This window comes from Diabrotica virgifera, chromosome 5 (assembly GCF_917563875.1).
Source record: "Diabrotica virgifera virgifera chromosome 5, PGI_DIABVI_V3a".
Lineage (NCBI taxonomy): Eukaryota > Metazoa > Arthropoda > Insecta > Coleoptera > Chrysomelidae > Diabrotica > Diabrotica virgifera.
The window spans coordinates 19712017-19728217 of record NC_065447.1 but is presented as its reverse complement, the minus strand read 5'-3'; the positions used below and the strand labels follow the sequence as shown (position 1 = coordinate 19728217).

The window sequence follows — 16201 nt, the reverse complement described above, 5'->3', positions numbered from 1 at the left end:
GAAAACTTTAAATTGGTTAAAAGTTGAACATTTTATGTATGTCCAATCTATGACATTTTTATTTAAGATGGTAAACCATTTATTGCCTGAGTATTTGAACAGTCAGTTGGTCCCGATAGCAAATGTTCATGAGCATAGCACTAGAGCTGCAAATTCAATAAATTTTTATGTTAGAACAACCAACAAGTCCAGTTCAATGAAAAGCTTGTTTCATAAAGGAATTGTACAGTTCAATAATATACCTTATCACATTAAAAATAGCCCTAATGCAACTATCTTTAAGAGATTATTAGTCCATTATATTAAAACTAAGACCTAGAAACCAATTGGCAATGTTTGTTGTACTTCCAGTGTTTTTATTTTTATTTTATTTTTTCTTTTTTTATTTATATATTGAATGTTTCTGATTAATTTAATTTGACAATGCTTATTTCTTTATTTGTTTAGTCTCATGTTTTTAATTTTTGTAAAAATTTTTTGTAATACTTTATGATAATTATACAGCGCTCCTTGCCTTGACAATTCTTATGTAATTTGTACAGGTGTGGAGTGCAATGTTTCTGTTTTGTGTATTATCTATTATGATAAATAAATAAATATCTATCTAAACTTTTTGAACATAGAAATAACACTATATAATAAAAAGTATTGTAGAAGTAAAACGATGCAATTAAATTCTGATGGATGAGGAGTTAAATTTACTTCTCATTTTTTCTTAAAATAAATTACTCACCAATTTTTCTTTGTAGCATATCTCGCTTAGTTTGAATGTAATCGACATTTAATATTGCTCATTTTAAGGTCTTTTCAAGCACTATAAAAGGTATTGATAGAATTATACACCTAAAATCGACCGTTTCTCTGGTATTTCAAATTGAATACACCGATTTGAGCATGCACCAACAAAACAAACTCTTTTCTTACCTACCATATCTCTTTTTGTATTATAACCAGAAGAGTTATGAAGGAACGAATTTCTTGGTTGTTTTATAAGCTACAAAAATATTTTATATAGTTCTTTCCGGTAGATGCATAGTTTTTAAGGTATTCGCAAAATACCGTCCGAAAAGGTGTCATTTTTCAATGAAAATGGCAAATTTTCAACCACGAATAACTCAAAAAGTATTGAGTTTTCAAAAAAATTATAGAACAGTTTTTGCTTATATGTAGGTTATTCTCTAATCACTTCCGTGGTTATTTTAACCAAAAAATTTTCCACCCCCAAGAAGGGGTGGGAACCACCCCCAATATAAAAGCGCACTTCGGCATAGGGTAGACTTTGTTTCTTGGGCAAAAACCCTAATTATTGTAAAAATATCAAGTAAATCGATGTAGTAGGATGGAATTCGGAGCCAAATACCCTCATTGACTGCCCATTTTTGCTATTTATAAAAGGGAGTGTTTTTCCTATTAGGTCAGTCTGCCCTTATAGGAAAAACACTCCCTCTTATAAATAGCAAAAATGGAGAATTAATAGCAGATGAAGAAAGAATTGTAATTAGATTTCGAATATTTATTTCGAGTATTTTGAATAAGTACTAAAATGTAGCTATACATCTACAAATAAGTATCACACCTAAGAAGATATAAACAACGAAATAATAGGCCATCTTGTCCGGGAGAAAATGGAATTAATCCAGAACTTATTCAATATTGGAGGAGAAAAATTTTAGAATAGAAAAATAATTACATGAGCTCATAAAAATTTTATGGGAGAGGGAACAAATGCCTAAAAATTGGAACAAAAAACTCACAAAAATGTAGTGATTTAGGAATTCATTTACCAAGTGATTGAAGATATTTCAGAGTTCAGAGAGGCGAAAAATGCCTTGACTTAGACATTTTTTGTTACAGACGTCGTCTACTATGTAGGAGTGCTTACTGCGTGAGCTATGTAGGAGCAAGCACTCCTACATAGCTCAATCTCTAGGTAGTGGTATACCAAGCAGAACGGCCCTGATTTGATTTCGGCACAGATACCATAATTTTTTCAATTCCTAAGTTAACTGAGCCGCAAAGTGTGCTTCGGAGGGCAAGTAAAGCTGGTGCCGGCTACACATCATAAATAGTCATAACACTAAAATCTAAGCCAGAAGGTTACACGAATGAAAGATAATAAGCCAATTTTCTGAAATACGATCGATTAACAACTAAAGGCTTCCGAAAAAATTCGGGAAATGCGGCATTGTATTCAGAAGAAAATAAATAAAGTAAAATAAAAAGGTGCAATTATTGAGGGAATTTGTGATTGATGTCTGCTATATTTGGCCGGATTCTAGCGTTCATCAAGGAAAAATCTGGATGATCTTGGGTCTACGAATCATGACTACGAATGCTACGAATGATAGACGATGGAGGATATAGACGTATAAAAATTATGATGTCTCAATACAAATTCAGGGTTCTTTTGGTAATACTGAGATTTGATGATTCAAGAACTTGACCTGAAATTGAAGACTTGCCAGATATTTAAAAAAATATTAATAAAATTGTTGGTGAAAAATGTACATTCTAGTTTAACATACGGATCACACTCTCAAAGAACGTCAACGGAAACGGAAGAGCCAGTAGCGGCGCTGTCATTTGTCTAATGGTTAAGTCAAATTAGAGGAAAATGGCGTCGTAATTGTGGATGCTAGTTATAATTGTAGAAAACCATGATTATCACGTATAAACAGATTTTCTAGTTCATATAACAACATATATGTTACAATAAACCATGGACGCTGTGAAGTCGTTCAACCAGGAGGTAAATATTATTAGATTTATTTGTATCAATTTGTTACTATAGACGCGTCCTTTCTTGGGTGAAAAAGTTATAAGCCGACAGCATAATTCATACTATTGTTTATAAAACGTACCAGTACGACGTAGCTAATAGTACCTTCCTTCCTTTAACCCTGTTTCCCAGTTATTTCTAGGTTTAGAACTATCTTGAATCATACTTTTTGTATACTCTTATCCACTCCATCTTCTTCCACATCCAGTTCAGGGGAATTCCGTGATAGATTCACCGAACTATTGTTTATGAATTCCATCATACTAATATTTATTTTTTTGTTTCAGCTCTCGTCTTTGTACGAGGTTAAGCCTCCTATTTCCAAGGCAAAGATGACTGCCTTAACCAGAGGGGCAATTAAAGCTATTAAGTTTTATAAACATGTAGTGCAAAGTGTAGAAAAGTTTATATTAAAGTGTAAACCAGAATATAAAGTGCCTGGACTGTATGTAATAGACTCTATAGTGAGACAATCTAGACATCAATTTGGATCTGACAAGGATGTGTTTGCTCCAAGATTTTCCAAGAATATGCAGCAGACTTTTGTCAACTTGTTCAAGTGTCCAGCAGAGGATAAAGTGAGAATTTGTTTAAATATTGCAATGCTTTTAATGCACAGGTACAGGCATTGAATAGTTTACACCCTTACATATCTAGTAGCTGTTTTTTTTTAATTTTTACCTCGTTTTAAACTTTTTACATCAAAGTGACGTTGATTGTGGAACAGTAGTAAAAACCGGGCTAAGTACCAAAATTTTAGTTTTGTGGAAATGCCCGGGTTTTACTTTGAGATGCCTGTCATTTGACACATACACGATCTTGTGGCGTTCTTTAAAACTACTTTCTGAGTGGTTGTGAAGTTAGCCCACTTTGTACAGCATCGGGCTTGGCACATATACCACTTTTAAGCACTAAAAATATTTTTTCGATTTTTTACACTTAGCCCGGTTTTTACTTATGTGATACAATTACCAGTTGAGGACCCAGAAGTTTGTTTTAAATTAAAAAGTCAAAATACACGGTAAATAAATAATTTAAAAATGAAGGTGTAAACTATTCAGTGACCTCAGCTGTACATAAGAAATTTGGGGTTTCAATATTATAGTTGCGGTTATTGTAACCTACAACAACTGAAAACTCTTATACTAAAATCACAATAAAGATGCACTAGAAATAAACAAACCAAGACATGTTGAATATTACGAGGATTTAGGAGTGCTCCTCGTAACATTCAACATGTCTTGGTTTGTTTATTTCTAGTGCACCTTTATTGTGATTGTAGTATATACATGTCATAATGCTGTAAAAAATACAGCTTTCTGTCAGTTTTATAAAAAAGAATTTCTGGAAATTAAAGAGAAAAATGTTAATGATTTAACTTGAAATAAAATTAAGTTGTTTTCAATTTCAAATATCTGGTGTAATTTAATATTTGAATCAGTTATTTTAAAAACGACATATATATCCACTGAAGTACTTTTGAGAAAAACCATTGTATAGTAGATGCAATATATTGGTTAAAGGAGCAATGTTTGTGGCTTAAAACTTAGTTATGTAACATAAGCAGAGCCTTCGGAGGTTGAATTAGTGTGATTTTTGTTTCAAACATAGTAGAGGCTGATACAAACTCCATGAAGATGTTATAAAGTCAGTTTTGAGAAAATGTGGATATATTATGTTGTTTTTAAAATAACCGATTCATTTACTTTCTTTGTGGAAGAATGGCTCAATCGAATAATAAAATCATTGAAAGGTTATAAGATTGCTTTGATTATTTTGATTATATAGTCGAACCTGCTTATTGGAATAGCCTTTGCGCCAAGCAAAAGTATTCCTATAACAGGGATATTCTAATAACCGATCATTAGCGGCTGGTAAAACCGTTTCGGGGCCGCAAATTTCTATTCCATAAACCGGGATATTCCTATAACTGGTATTCTATTAAGCAGGTTCGACTATATTGCTATTTGATAGTTGGCAGATAAATCAAGAAATGTTTGAATATTAAGTTGGTGTACTTGAAAAGACTAAATATTCGGTGGTATATGTTATAAGGTGTTGATTCAATAACACTAACACAAACGTGGGATTAAATTGTATATTTTATTATATCTATATCAACAGGTTGAAAGGTAAAAGGTTGTATCTCAAATCAACTTTTTTCAGGAAGTAGAAAAAACGTTCCATTTAAGTAAGTAATTTTATGAGGAATTAACCTAACAATTTTTTTGAAGTTATACTTCTTTACGGGCGTAATGACGGTGAAATTTTATATGGGAAAACCTAGCGACCGGGCGCATGCGCATTATAACTTTGTTCTGATTGGATGTTCAAATGACATGACAAAAATTATCCAATATGGCAACTGTGGCACAGCTGTGGGACTGTGCATGGTTTGGTTATAATGTATGCTTGTTGCATTTTAAAATTTGTAGGAAGAGAAACAACAAACAAAAAGTTAGTTAATGGTTATACTGTCTTTTTAAATAGTTTTCATATTATATTTTTGGACTTATTTACATAGAAAAGATGATTGTTGCATGCCAATGTGAAAGCTCATCAAACTGTGCCTAGTATGAGTGCCGCAGATCTCGCTTATTCAAAGCTAAAGAATCTTTCACTGGTAAGTGTTTTATAAATAGTTGATCAAATTTTGTTATGATATTTGAACATAGCCACTTTGCATGACGCAAGTGATTGCGAAATTTATTAGTCGTTATATGGGCTCCGATACCTACCTTGAACCTACCAAAATACATAAGTAGTATGTAATATTTTATTTACATAATTTGATTACCATCAAAATTTCTATCAATATTCACCTAATATATTGTCTTCTTACTCTATGTTTTGTTGTATTTTTTCAATTCTAAATCATTTCAATTCATAATCAAAATAATTTGATTTACATAAGTTAAAAATGTCAAAAGGTTAATCTGTTTAGTTAGACGATCTTCGCACATAATGACAAGCTGTCTCTGTGGCGAAGTTTTAATGCGGGTGAATCCCAATACAACGCAAATACCAGCCGCGTGGTAAGTTGGTTCGAATCCCAATAGAAACTTTTATTTTTTTATTTTTTTTTTATACATTTTATGATTGTAAGTATATTTATTATATAATTTTATTTTCAGAAAATACGTATTTAGTTAAAAATTTTTCCGACAATTAATGTTCAGAAATCATTTGTGGCATTTTAATGTGTTTTTTGGCACTGTTTTAATAAAAATGTTTGAGAAGTAGTAAGTATAAATTAATTTAATATTTAAATAAAATATAAATAAAAAGTATATTAATTTCGTTTATAATCATATAATCATATAATAGAAGTATAACTTCTTACGTGCGTACAAAGTACACACACATTCTTTTTTTATTAGTTTGTAGATCAATCATTCATCTATAAATTAATGAAAAAAATTATTAGGTTAATTCTTCATAAGATACATAGATATAATTTATTCATCCACAAAGTTTACACAATTCTTACAAAAAAAAATGTATAAATCTTATCAAACTAGTCAAAATTTTAGTACAATACAGTATAATATATAGTAAAAGTACACATGATTAAAATAAAACAGTGATTACAATAAAATAAATAAGAAAAAAATAAAAGTTACACAATTACTTAAACGGAGCGTTTTTTCTACTTCCTGAAAAAAGTTTATTTGTGGGTTACAACTTTTTACCTTTCAACTGTCGATATTATATTATCTTTTTTGTATATAGTTGGTTCGCTAATCTGAGACACAACGACACAACCAAGACACGTCAAATGCTACTAGGAGCACTCCCGAATCATAATTTACAATTTATATACATTGTAAATCCCAAATCATGATTTCCAAAGTTTATACATTGTAAATTATGATTCGGGAGTGCTCCTAGTAGCATTTAACGTGTCTTGGTTTGTTTATTTCTACTGCATCTTGATTGTAAAAATTTAGAATAGTAATTTTAGTAATTATTTTTTGCGAAGTTAGTTACATTTTGACATAAATCTTACACCAATCAATAATTATTATTTATTTACAGTTTCTAGTTGTCCCATGCTCAGGTTGTATTTTTCTAGTGTAGCTTGTACTTTTTGTTGCTGTATAGGTGTCTTTTCGTAAAGTGTATATACAGCAAGAATGTAGAATGAATTTCTTTATACCACTTGGTTATAGAAAATCTTTGCTGTTATGTATTAAGATCACACCAATTACTTATTACATAACACAGTGAATTTGTTTTGATGGTTTGTTATTACTGTATCCTTTTGAATATACAGTGATGAGCGCGCTAATAACCGGCAAAATAGCTCAAAAGATGGAAAATGTATTAAGTTGTAAGATAAAAAGGAATGAAACTACTGGAGGTGGGATTTTACCGGTATTAACTTATAATTTACATTACCATTATGGATAGTTTCCACCTTTATACCTTTAAACGTCAGCTAGTTAACTTCGGTCATAATTCTACATAGTATGACGTTCTTTCAAACCTAGTTTCAATAGGTTATGTACGTCTTCTTCTTCTTTGGTTTATTGGCCTCTACCTGCATGAGTATTTGGCTAGTCCATCGTTTTGGCATAAAGAAAAAATCCCTTATTCACCTACAATTTAGAGTTGGTATCGGACAAATACAACAAAGGTAAAAACTTTTCTCGTTCAGGGATAACTGTCGACCATTACACAATCTGCCTCTACTTCTTCTTCTCGTTCTTTAGTTAATTGGCAATTTTGAATTATAATGGGACAAATACAACAAAGGCAAAAATCTTTCTAGCTCAGGGGCAACTGCCGATCATTACAAGATTCCGTAATGTGGCCTCGGTTTCCTTATCCTTTTTCATCTTTCTGATGACCTCAACATTTGTTATTCTATCTACCCAACTTATTTTTAATATTCTTCGCCAGGTCCACATCTCGAATGCTTTAAGTCGATCGCTTATGTCTTTCTTTAAGGTCCAGGCCTCCACCCATACAGCAACACTGAATTATCTAGTCGTACGTAATTTTTGACATATTGTTCAAATTATTTATTATTTTATCAATTTCATTTCCAATATTTTGCTTTCCTCATAACTACGTTTGACGTTAATACGACATTTTTTTTTCGCATAAAGCAAAAATCAATTGAAGACAATAGGGCTTTTCATTCACAGTCATTTGTTTCTAGCTGTCATATGTCGTATAATCTCTGTATATTAATATTATACACAGATTATACAAAAGCTCGAAACAAATGACAATCGATGAAAAGCCCTATAAAGCAAATGTAAATAAAAACAGTTTAATTCATAGTAATTTTTTTATTCTAAAATTAACTTAATTTCTATTTACCATGATTTTAGACGTCTCGCATTCACTCCTGTCACTTCAGAATTGTCGAAGGTTGTTTCAAATCCCACATTTATGACTTTATTGCAATAATTAAATATTAAAATTTGAAATTATGCAGATATTGTTTGCTTTGAATTACTTAACATTTGTGTTAGTCTTTATTAGAAATGTTTAAAGTCTTCTTCTTCATTTTATGTAGACATGACTCTGTCTGTTTTTCAATGTGCCTACCGAAGCTGTCGTTCCATCTTTTTCGTGGTCTTCCCACTGATCGTCTTCCTATTGGGGAACCGTCTCTCGCTGTCCTGACTACTCTATTTGTTGTCATTCGGCTTATGTGGTCGTTCCATTATATTCTTCTGTTTTTCACCCAGTTATTAATGTTGTCCACCTTACATCTCCGTTGTATATCTGCAGCACTGAAGTAGTTTAAAGTAAAACATGAAACGCTTACTGAAAAAACAATGTCATACTTTCGAAAATAAAAAATTCTACAAAAATAAAAAAAAGTCCTAAATGAATCTGTTTACAAAAAATGTTCAAATAAGCCACCATAAGCAGCGGAACAATAACCCAGCCTATTGTAAAAATTCCGTCTAACATTAGATAATGTTTCTGGACTAATACCTCTCATTGTATCAGAGATCTTTTCCCGTAATTCTTGGAGAGTATTAGGCCTATCGTCCTCAATTCCATATAGTTTGGACTTGATATACCCCCACATAAAAAAATCACAAGGTGAAAGATCAGGTGATCTTGCAGGCCAGAAAATATCTCCGTGGCCACTAATCAATCTATTAGGAAAAGTAGCACTGAGATATTCCCTGACGATGCGAGAATTATGTGCAGGGCAACCATCTTGTTGAAACCATATGGAATCGAAAGGTATTGGTAAATTACGAAGGGCCGGGACAATTTGATTTTGCAGAAGTTCCAAGTATTTCCGCCCAGTCAACATACCGTCTATAAAAAATGGACCTATGACATGATTCCCTATTATGCCTCCCCAAACATTTACTTTTCGAGGACGCTGAGTACGAGCGACATAAATCTGACGAGGATTTCTTCGAGACCAATACCGAGTGTTCATTGAATTGTGACGTCCATGCAGTGAAAACGTACATTCATCGGTAAACAAAACATTCTGTAAAAAATGTTCATCTTGATGTGACATTTCCATTGCATTTTGACAGAATTCTAAACGTCGATATTGATCTCCAGGGAATTGTTCGTTGGATTTATGTAACTTGTAGGGACGGTATCCATGCTTTTTCAAAATTTTACCTACTGTAAATCTTGAAAGTCCAAACTGTTCTCCGAGAAAAGATGTTGATTGAGTAGGATTTTGTTCAATACTTGCACAAATCAAAGTGTCCCTTAGTTCTAAATCTGGGTTTACCTCTCGTCGTCTACGAATTCCTCTTGGAGTAAACACGGATCCATAATTTAAAAAATTACGTACAATAGACTGAATTGTCGATCGTGTTGGTGTTGGCCTATTTGGGTACATATCTCTAAATTGTTGTCTGATCATGTTCTCTGGTAATCCATTAGCATGCCAGACAACAATTTGCACTTTTTCTTCTACCGTTAAAACCATGATTTCCACGAATTGTTTTTTCAGCAAAAAGTTTCTGTTTACCGTAGAAAACCACTTCTCGAACTCGAAGTGTTATAGTTTAATTTAACGTTCACTAGAGCCCACTTCAGTAGTTGTATGGAGGAGAATCAGATTAGAAGTTCGGGAAATGCTTCTAAGAATCAGTGCAGCATTTTCATGTGGCAGTTTATGGAATTTAATATTATTTATTTTATACTTAGTTAATTGGCACTCAGTCAAATGGTTTCGTTATAGGTATTTGTGAATTTGGAAATGTTTAGTTTTAGGACCTGATGCTTCTTGTGTGTTTTATTATTTTAGTTTGGAATAATCGACAGTTTTAGTTTGAAATTAAATTTCGGTTTGACGTCTATTTGTGTCAGATGAAAGTTTTTACCTCTGTTTTATTTGTGCCATAACAACCTAAAATTGCCAATTAATCAAAGAAGGTGAAGAAGAAGTAGAAGCAGATTATGTAATAGTCGGTAGTTATTCCTGAGCGAGAAAAGTTTTTAACTTTGTTGTATTTGTCCGATATTAACTATAAATGTAGATGTAGATTATTAAGGGATTTTTTCTTTATTCTGAGAGAATGAGCTGGCCAAAATACCCATGCAGGTAGAGGCCAATAAACCAAAAAGAAGAAGAGGTACATAACCTGATAAATCTGAGTTTGAAGAAACGTCATACGTAGAATTAGAATTATGACCGAGGTAAACTAGCTGACGTTTAAAGTTATAAAGGTGGAAACTATCCATAATGGTAATGTAAATTATAAGTTAATACCGATAAAATCCCACCTCCAGTAGTTTCATTTCTTTTTATCTTACAACTTAATACATTTTCCATCTTTTGAGCTATTTTGCCGGTTATCAGCGCGCTCATCACTGTATAATGATGTTATATACTAAAAAGCCCAGGGAAGATTTATATTTTTCTGTTCATGTCCATGTTTAACTTTAGTTTGTGTTAATATTGTAATCTTCATCCTTAATGTTGATGCATTATGTGGCTGTGGATGATACTCTTATATTGAGAATATCAAATTTGTCTTTTTTTGTCTGAGCAGGGACGAAAAATTTTCCCATTTTTTCTCTGAATTCATTATTTGTTTTAGAGGTAACTTATCTGGTTTTTCACCTGTTAGTACATTTAAAAAAAATCCACCAGAATATTGTCCTGTTAAAAAAGGTTTAGTAATTGCACAATTCTTGTCCATATCTTATTTATTTACCTACTTATTTTCATTTTGTCTAAATAAGGGATTTGCAATAGGCTATTTAAGTATATTTAATTTCTTTTCCTATATGCCTATAGTATGCAATCTCTAATTTGTCATATATTATGTATACTATTATAGACATACAGTGGAACCTCGATAACTCGGATTAATCGGGACTGCGGCTGATCCGGGTTAGCCGGAGAATATGGTAAAAATTAATAAAATATGGTATACTTACAGATAAACTCCATTAGAATTGAAATAACATGAAATATATATAAATATGCACAGTACCTACACATCTAAATTACTAAAAACACGCAAACACAAATGGAAGCGAACAATACAAGACTGTACTACACACAATACAGTCGCCACAATCAGAACGATTTTATGTTATTTAATAACAGTGAAAACTAAAGACCATTGTTTAAAAAAGAATTTTTTTTAATAGTCTTTTAGTCTTTTTTACACAATGCCACGACAGTTTGAAATAAATATGTAAAGGAATACTACAGACAGGTGCCTGTTGTTTCTGCCGGCGTGTGCCATGAGTCATTTTTACTATCGTATAGTTCAAATTACACAAATACAAATTATCTCTCAAATATTATATTACATACATTTTTATTGTTGAAATGTTTATCTGATAATAATTAACTATATTTTGATGGGAAATAAGCCACAATTAAATTGAAAAATATTTGTTAACGTTTAGACGCCCAAATCCGGTGTCATCAAAATACAAATGTACTGAAAATCAAAATGTTTGTCTGATGAAAATCGGTCCGGGTTAGCCGGACTTCCGAGTTATCGGGGGCCGACTTATCGGGGTTCCACTGTACTTATGATTTTAATGTTCCATACCCATATCCCATTTTGCCATACCAAACAAAGATAAGAAACATGGCAGGTTATGAAGTGGTTAGACAATTTAATTACATAAGGCCGGTTGTTCGAACGCTAATCAACATTGATCACTATCAAATACTTAATTACTGTCACAACTGTCAATGTCAACTTTGGTTGGGTTGCCGAAAACATATTTATTGATGAGAATTATGAAATTAGTTAATCAATTATGTTAATAATTGTTATGTTAATTGACTAACTAACCTCATAATTATAATTAACTATGTTTTCAGCAACCCAACCAAAGTTGACATTGACAGTGGTGACAGTAATTAAATATTTGATAGTGATCAATGTTGATTAGTTTTCCAACAACCGGCCCTTAGTCTCCTTCATCACTAACAGTGGAGGGTGAAAAATGGGCCAAGAGAACTAGAAGATTTTGGTTCTTACTAAGAAAATAAGGGAAACTTGATTATTTAAAAATTATTATTAAGGGTTATTTAATATATTGGCTACCAAGCGACTCATATATGAGCCACATTGATTTTTCGCAAACACCAGACCAGTGTCTCACTCTTGAGACATTGCTCTATAGTCTATGTGAAACATATCAGCAATTTAAATAGATGGTCTATGAGGACGAAACTTAAATACCCTCTTGGTAGGGAATGTGTTAAAGAGAACCTGAAAGGTTCAGAAAAAGTGTCAACTACAAAAAACTGTTGATATATTTTTACAATAACCAATAATCTGAACTAATGTGATTGTGATATTTAGGGCCGGTTGTTCGAACGCTAATGAAAAATAGAATGAACGGATCATTATCAAATATTTAATTACTATCACCAACTGTCATGTCAACTTTGTTTGGGTTGCTGAAAACATAATTGATTACAATTATGAGATTTATTAATCAATAATTATGTTAATAATTGTTATGTAAATTAATAATTAATTAATCAATCAATTATGTTAATTATCATAATGATAATTAAAATAATTGAATACAATCAACTGATTGACGTACGAACGAGGGGTGTTGTTATTTGATGGTTGTTAAGAGGACTTAATTATAATCGACTTCTTGATTAGCATTTGAACAACCGGGCCATAATAATATCAGCATCATCAGTGGTGCTATTGCCCTAGTTAAGTGTCAACCTTCCCCAGTCTATTTCACCTCTATAAAAATATGATTTGTTTAACACATTCGCTACCAAGCGACTTATATATGAGCCAAATAAATTTTTTCATAGACTAGTGTCTCACCCATGAGCCAGGACAGCACTGTACCGGGTGTCCCAATAATAATGGCTCTCGGCCATATCTCAGGAACCGTTTATAGTAGAGCTTTGAGAAAAAAATATTTATAACAAAAGTTGCCTCAGGAAAAGCCTGGAAATTAGTTTCATAATTGTAGGTCCACCGCTAGAGGGCATAATTGAATATCAAAAATTAAAAAAATCAAATTTTTACAAAATTTACCTTATGAAAGGGCACTGGATATTCAATCATCATATTCTTCATAAAATTATGTGCATATTTGATTTCACAAGTTTAAGTCTACCTTTGCAAATAAGAGGTGGGGATGAGTGGGAACCTTCTTATGAGAAAATGGATGTAAATCCGGTTCTGCGAAATCGAATTTTGCATACTTGGTCTTGTTGAAAACAGCTCTTTTTCGTCAATGTAAGAGTTTTATTTTCGAAATATCCTAATGAGTAATATGCCAGCTAGTAGGCGTTATTTAATTATTTTCGGAAATCTAGTTTTCTTTGGAGAATATTAAATACAAATATGCATTTCTAATCCTGTATTACAAAATTAGATCAAATTAGGGCCGGTTGTTCGAACGCTAATCAACAATGATTACTATCAAATATTTAATTACTGTCACAACTGTCAATGTCAACTTTGGTTGGGATGCTGAAAACATAATTGATTATAATTATGAGATTAGTTAATCAATTAACATAACAATTATTAACATAATTGATTAACTAATTTCATAATTGTAATCAATAATTATGTTTTCAGCAACCCAATCAAAGTTGATATTGACAGTTGTGACAGTAATTAAATATTTGATAATGATCATTTTTGATTAACGTTTGAACAACCGGCCCTTAGCAACATAATACCGAAAACCGCATGTCGATACCTTTTTTCTATCTAGAGGTATCTTAAGAAATGTGTAAATTTTAAACAACTGTTAATGTCACTGGTAAACGAAGTTAAGGAAAAGTAGTGTGTTATGGAAAAAACAAATAAACATTTTCCAGATGTACCTAAACGTATATAATTAATTAAAACAACAATAAGACAAACACACTATAAAATATAGCAAAGAAATAAAAGCAACTACTTAGTGACGACCTAAATGTTCAAATTGTTGCCCATCATTTTCGATGCAAGCATTTACTCTTTCAAGAGTAGATTGAACAGCAGTCTTAATTTCTGCTTTCGCAATGCTTTGAATGGCGTTTATTTTCTCTAGATTCTAGATTAGATCATGTTTTCTTGAGTAGTGGGCCTAGCCACAGAATAACTAACCATACAGAAGCGAAACTCAGGCCCAAAATGGTAACATAATTTTCATGCTCATGTGTCAATGTAACTGGTATAACCTCACTTTTAGACTGACAGTGAGAGTTGTTTTTAGTTAAATTTTATATTTATATATGTTTTATTTTATAGTTTATTTATATTTTATAGTTAAATTTTATATTTCAAAATTAATTAATAACTACTTGTCAAAATATCACATCATTTGAATTGGTCTATTCCTTAGAACATCAAGTTCCATTCTGTAACTAGGGCTCAAGGTTAAATATTTCGGTTCCCACACAATCAATGGAAACGACAGTCAGTTTCGCTTCTGTATGGTTAGTTATTCTGTGGCCTAGCGGCAAAAACAAGGTCTTTAATCCGTCCCCATAAATAAAAGTCTAAATCAGTTAAATCTGTTGCTATTATATTTGTTGGATAACAATTTGAACATTTAGGCAGTCACTAAGACTAAGTAAGTAGTTGCTTTTATTTCTTTGTTATATTTTATAGTGTTGTTTGTCTTATTGTTGTTTTAATTAATTATATGCGTTTACATTTGGAAAATGTTTATTTGTTTTTTTCCATAGCACACTACTTTTCCTTAACCTCGTTTACCGGTGACAATAACAGTTATGTTTAAAATTTACACATTTCTTAAGATATCTTGAGATAGAAAAAGGTTATCGACATGCGGTTTTCGATGTTATGTTGCTAATTTGGTCTAATTTTGCAATGTAGAATTAAAAATGCATACTTGTATTTAATATTTTCCAAAGAAAACTATATTTTGGAAAATAATTAAATAACGCCTCCTAGCTTGCATATTACTTATTAAGCTATTTCGAAAATAAGACACTTACATTGACGAAAAAGAGCCGTTTTCAACAAGACCAAGTATGCAAATTCGATTTAGCAGAACCGGACTTACAGCCATTTTTTCGTAAGAAGGTTCCCACTCACCCCCACCTTTTATTTGCAAAGGTAGACTTAAACTTGTAAAATCAAATATGCGAAGAATTTTATGAAGAATACGATGATTGGATTTCCAGTGCCCTTTCATTAGGTAAATTTTGTAAATTTTGATTTTTTACTTTTTGATATTCAATTACGCCCTCTAGCGGTGGACCTACAATTATGAAAATAATTTCCAGACTTTTCTCGAGGCAACTTTTGTTATAAATATTTTTTTCTCAAAGCTGTACTATAAACGGTTCCTGAGATATGGCCGAGAGCCATTCTTATTGGGACACCCGGTACATACTGGCAATTTAATTAGCTATGGTTATGAGGACGAAACTTAAGTAGCCCTTGGTAGCAAACGTGTTAACATTTGTTTTCCCAACATCATAAGAAACAGTTTAACGATATTCATTTACAGTGTTTAATATTGTATTTTTTGTTTTTCCAGAGTAAAATCATCAGGGTCTTAAACCTGTGGCAAAAAAATAGTGTATTTCCACCAGAGGTGATCCAGCCTCTCTTTGATTTAGCGGATCCAAATAATCCCATACACAAAGAAATAGAAAATGCCATGCAGCAATCTACCAATGGTCTAAACAGTACTACATCGTCAATCATCAAAGGTTGGTATATAATTGATTTAAAAATTGATTTTCATTGATGCAGCTTGCCAAAAAAATAACAAAAAAAAACAATGAACCATTTGGCTTGCTGCGATAAGCTGACACTTGTCTAAATAAGTTGTTCATATTAGGTTCGCCTGCACTTCAGAAGACACCCACCAAAGGATCTCAACAAGGAAACGACCTTCACGGAACAACTAGCTTGGTATTAGCTTTTTTCAAACATACACAATTTTTAGCTTGTGCAAATCTGAATAACTAAGAGAATATGGCTGGCCTTT

General features: G+C 32.0%; 1 protein-coding gene across 3 annotated transcripts in view; it reads left to right on the top strand.

The window, feature by feature from the left end:
- The first annotated feature begins 2579 nt into the window (after positions 1–2579).
- LOC114333801 (uncharacterized) overlaps positions 2580–16201 on the top strand; it is a 67096-nt gene continuing 53474 nt past the window's right edge. For 2 of the 3 annotated variants that reach the window (XM_028283805.2, XM_028283803.2), the window contains exons 1-4: positions 2580–2749; positions 3067–3357; positions 15746–15920; positions 16052–16125. In XM_028283805.2, coding sequence (XP_028139606.2) covers positions 2720–2749; positions 3067–3357; positions 15746–15920; positions 16052–16125 — 570 coding nt within the window. In that variant the 5' untranslated portion in view covers positions 2580–2719. The remainder of the gene's footprint in view (positions 2750–3066; positions 3358–15745; positions 15921–16051; positions 16126–16201) is intronic. The other variant, XM_028283806.2, reaches the window with a different exon arrangement.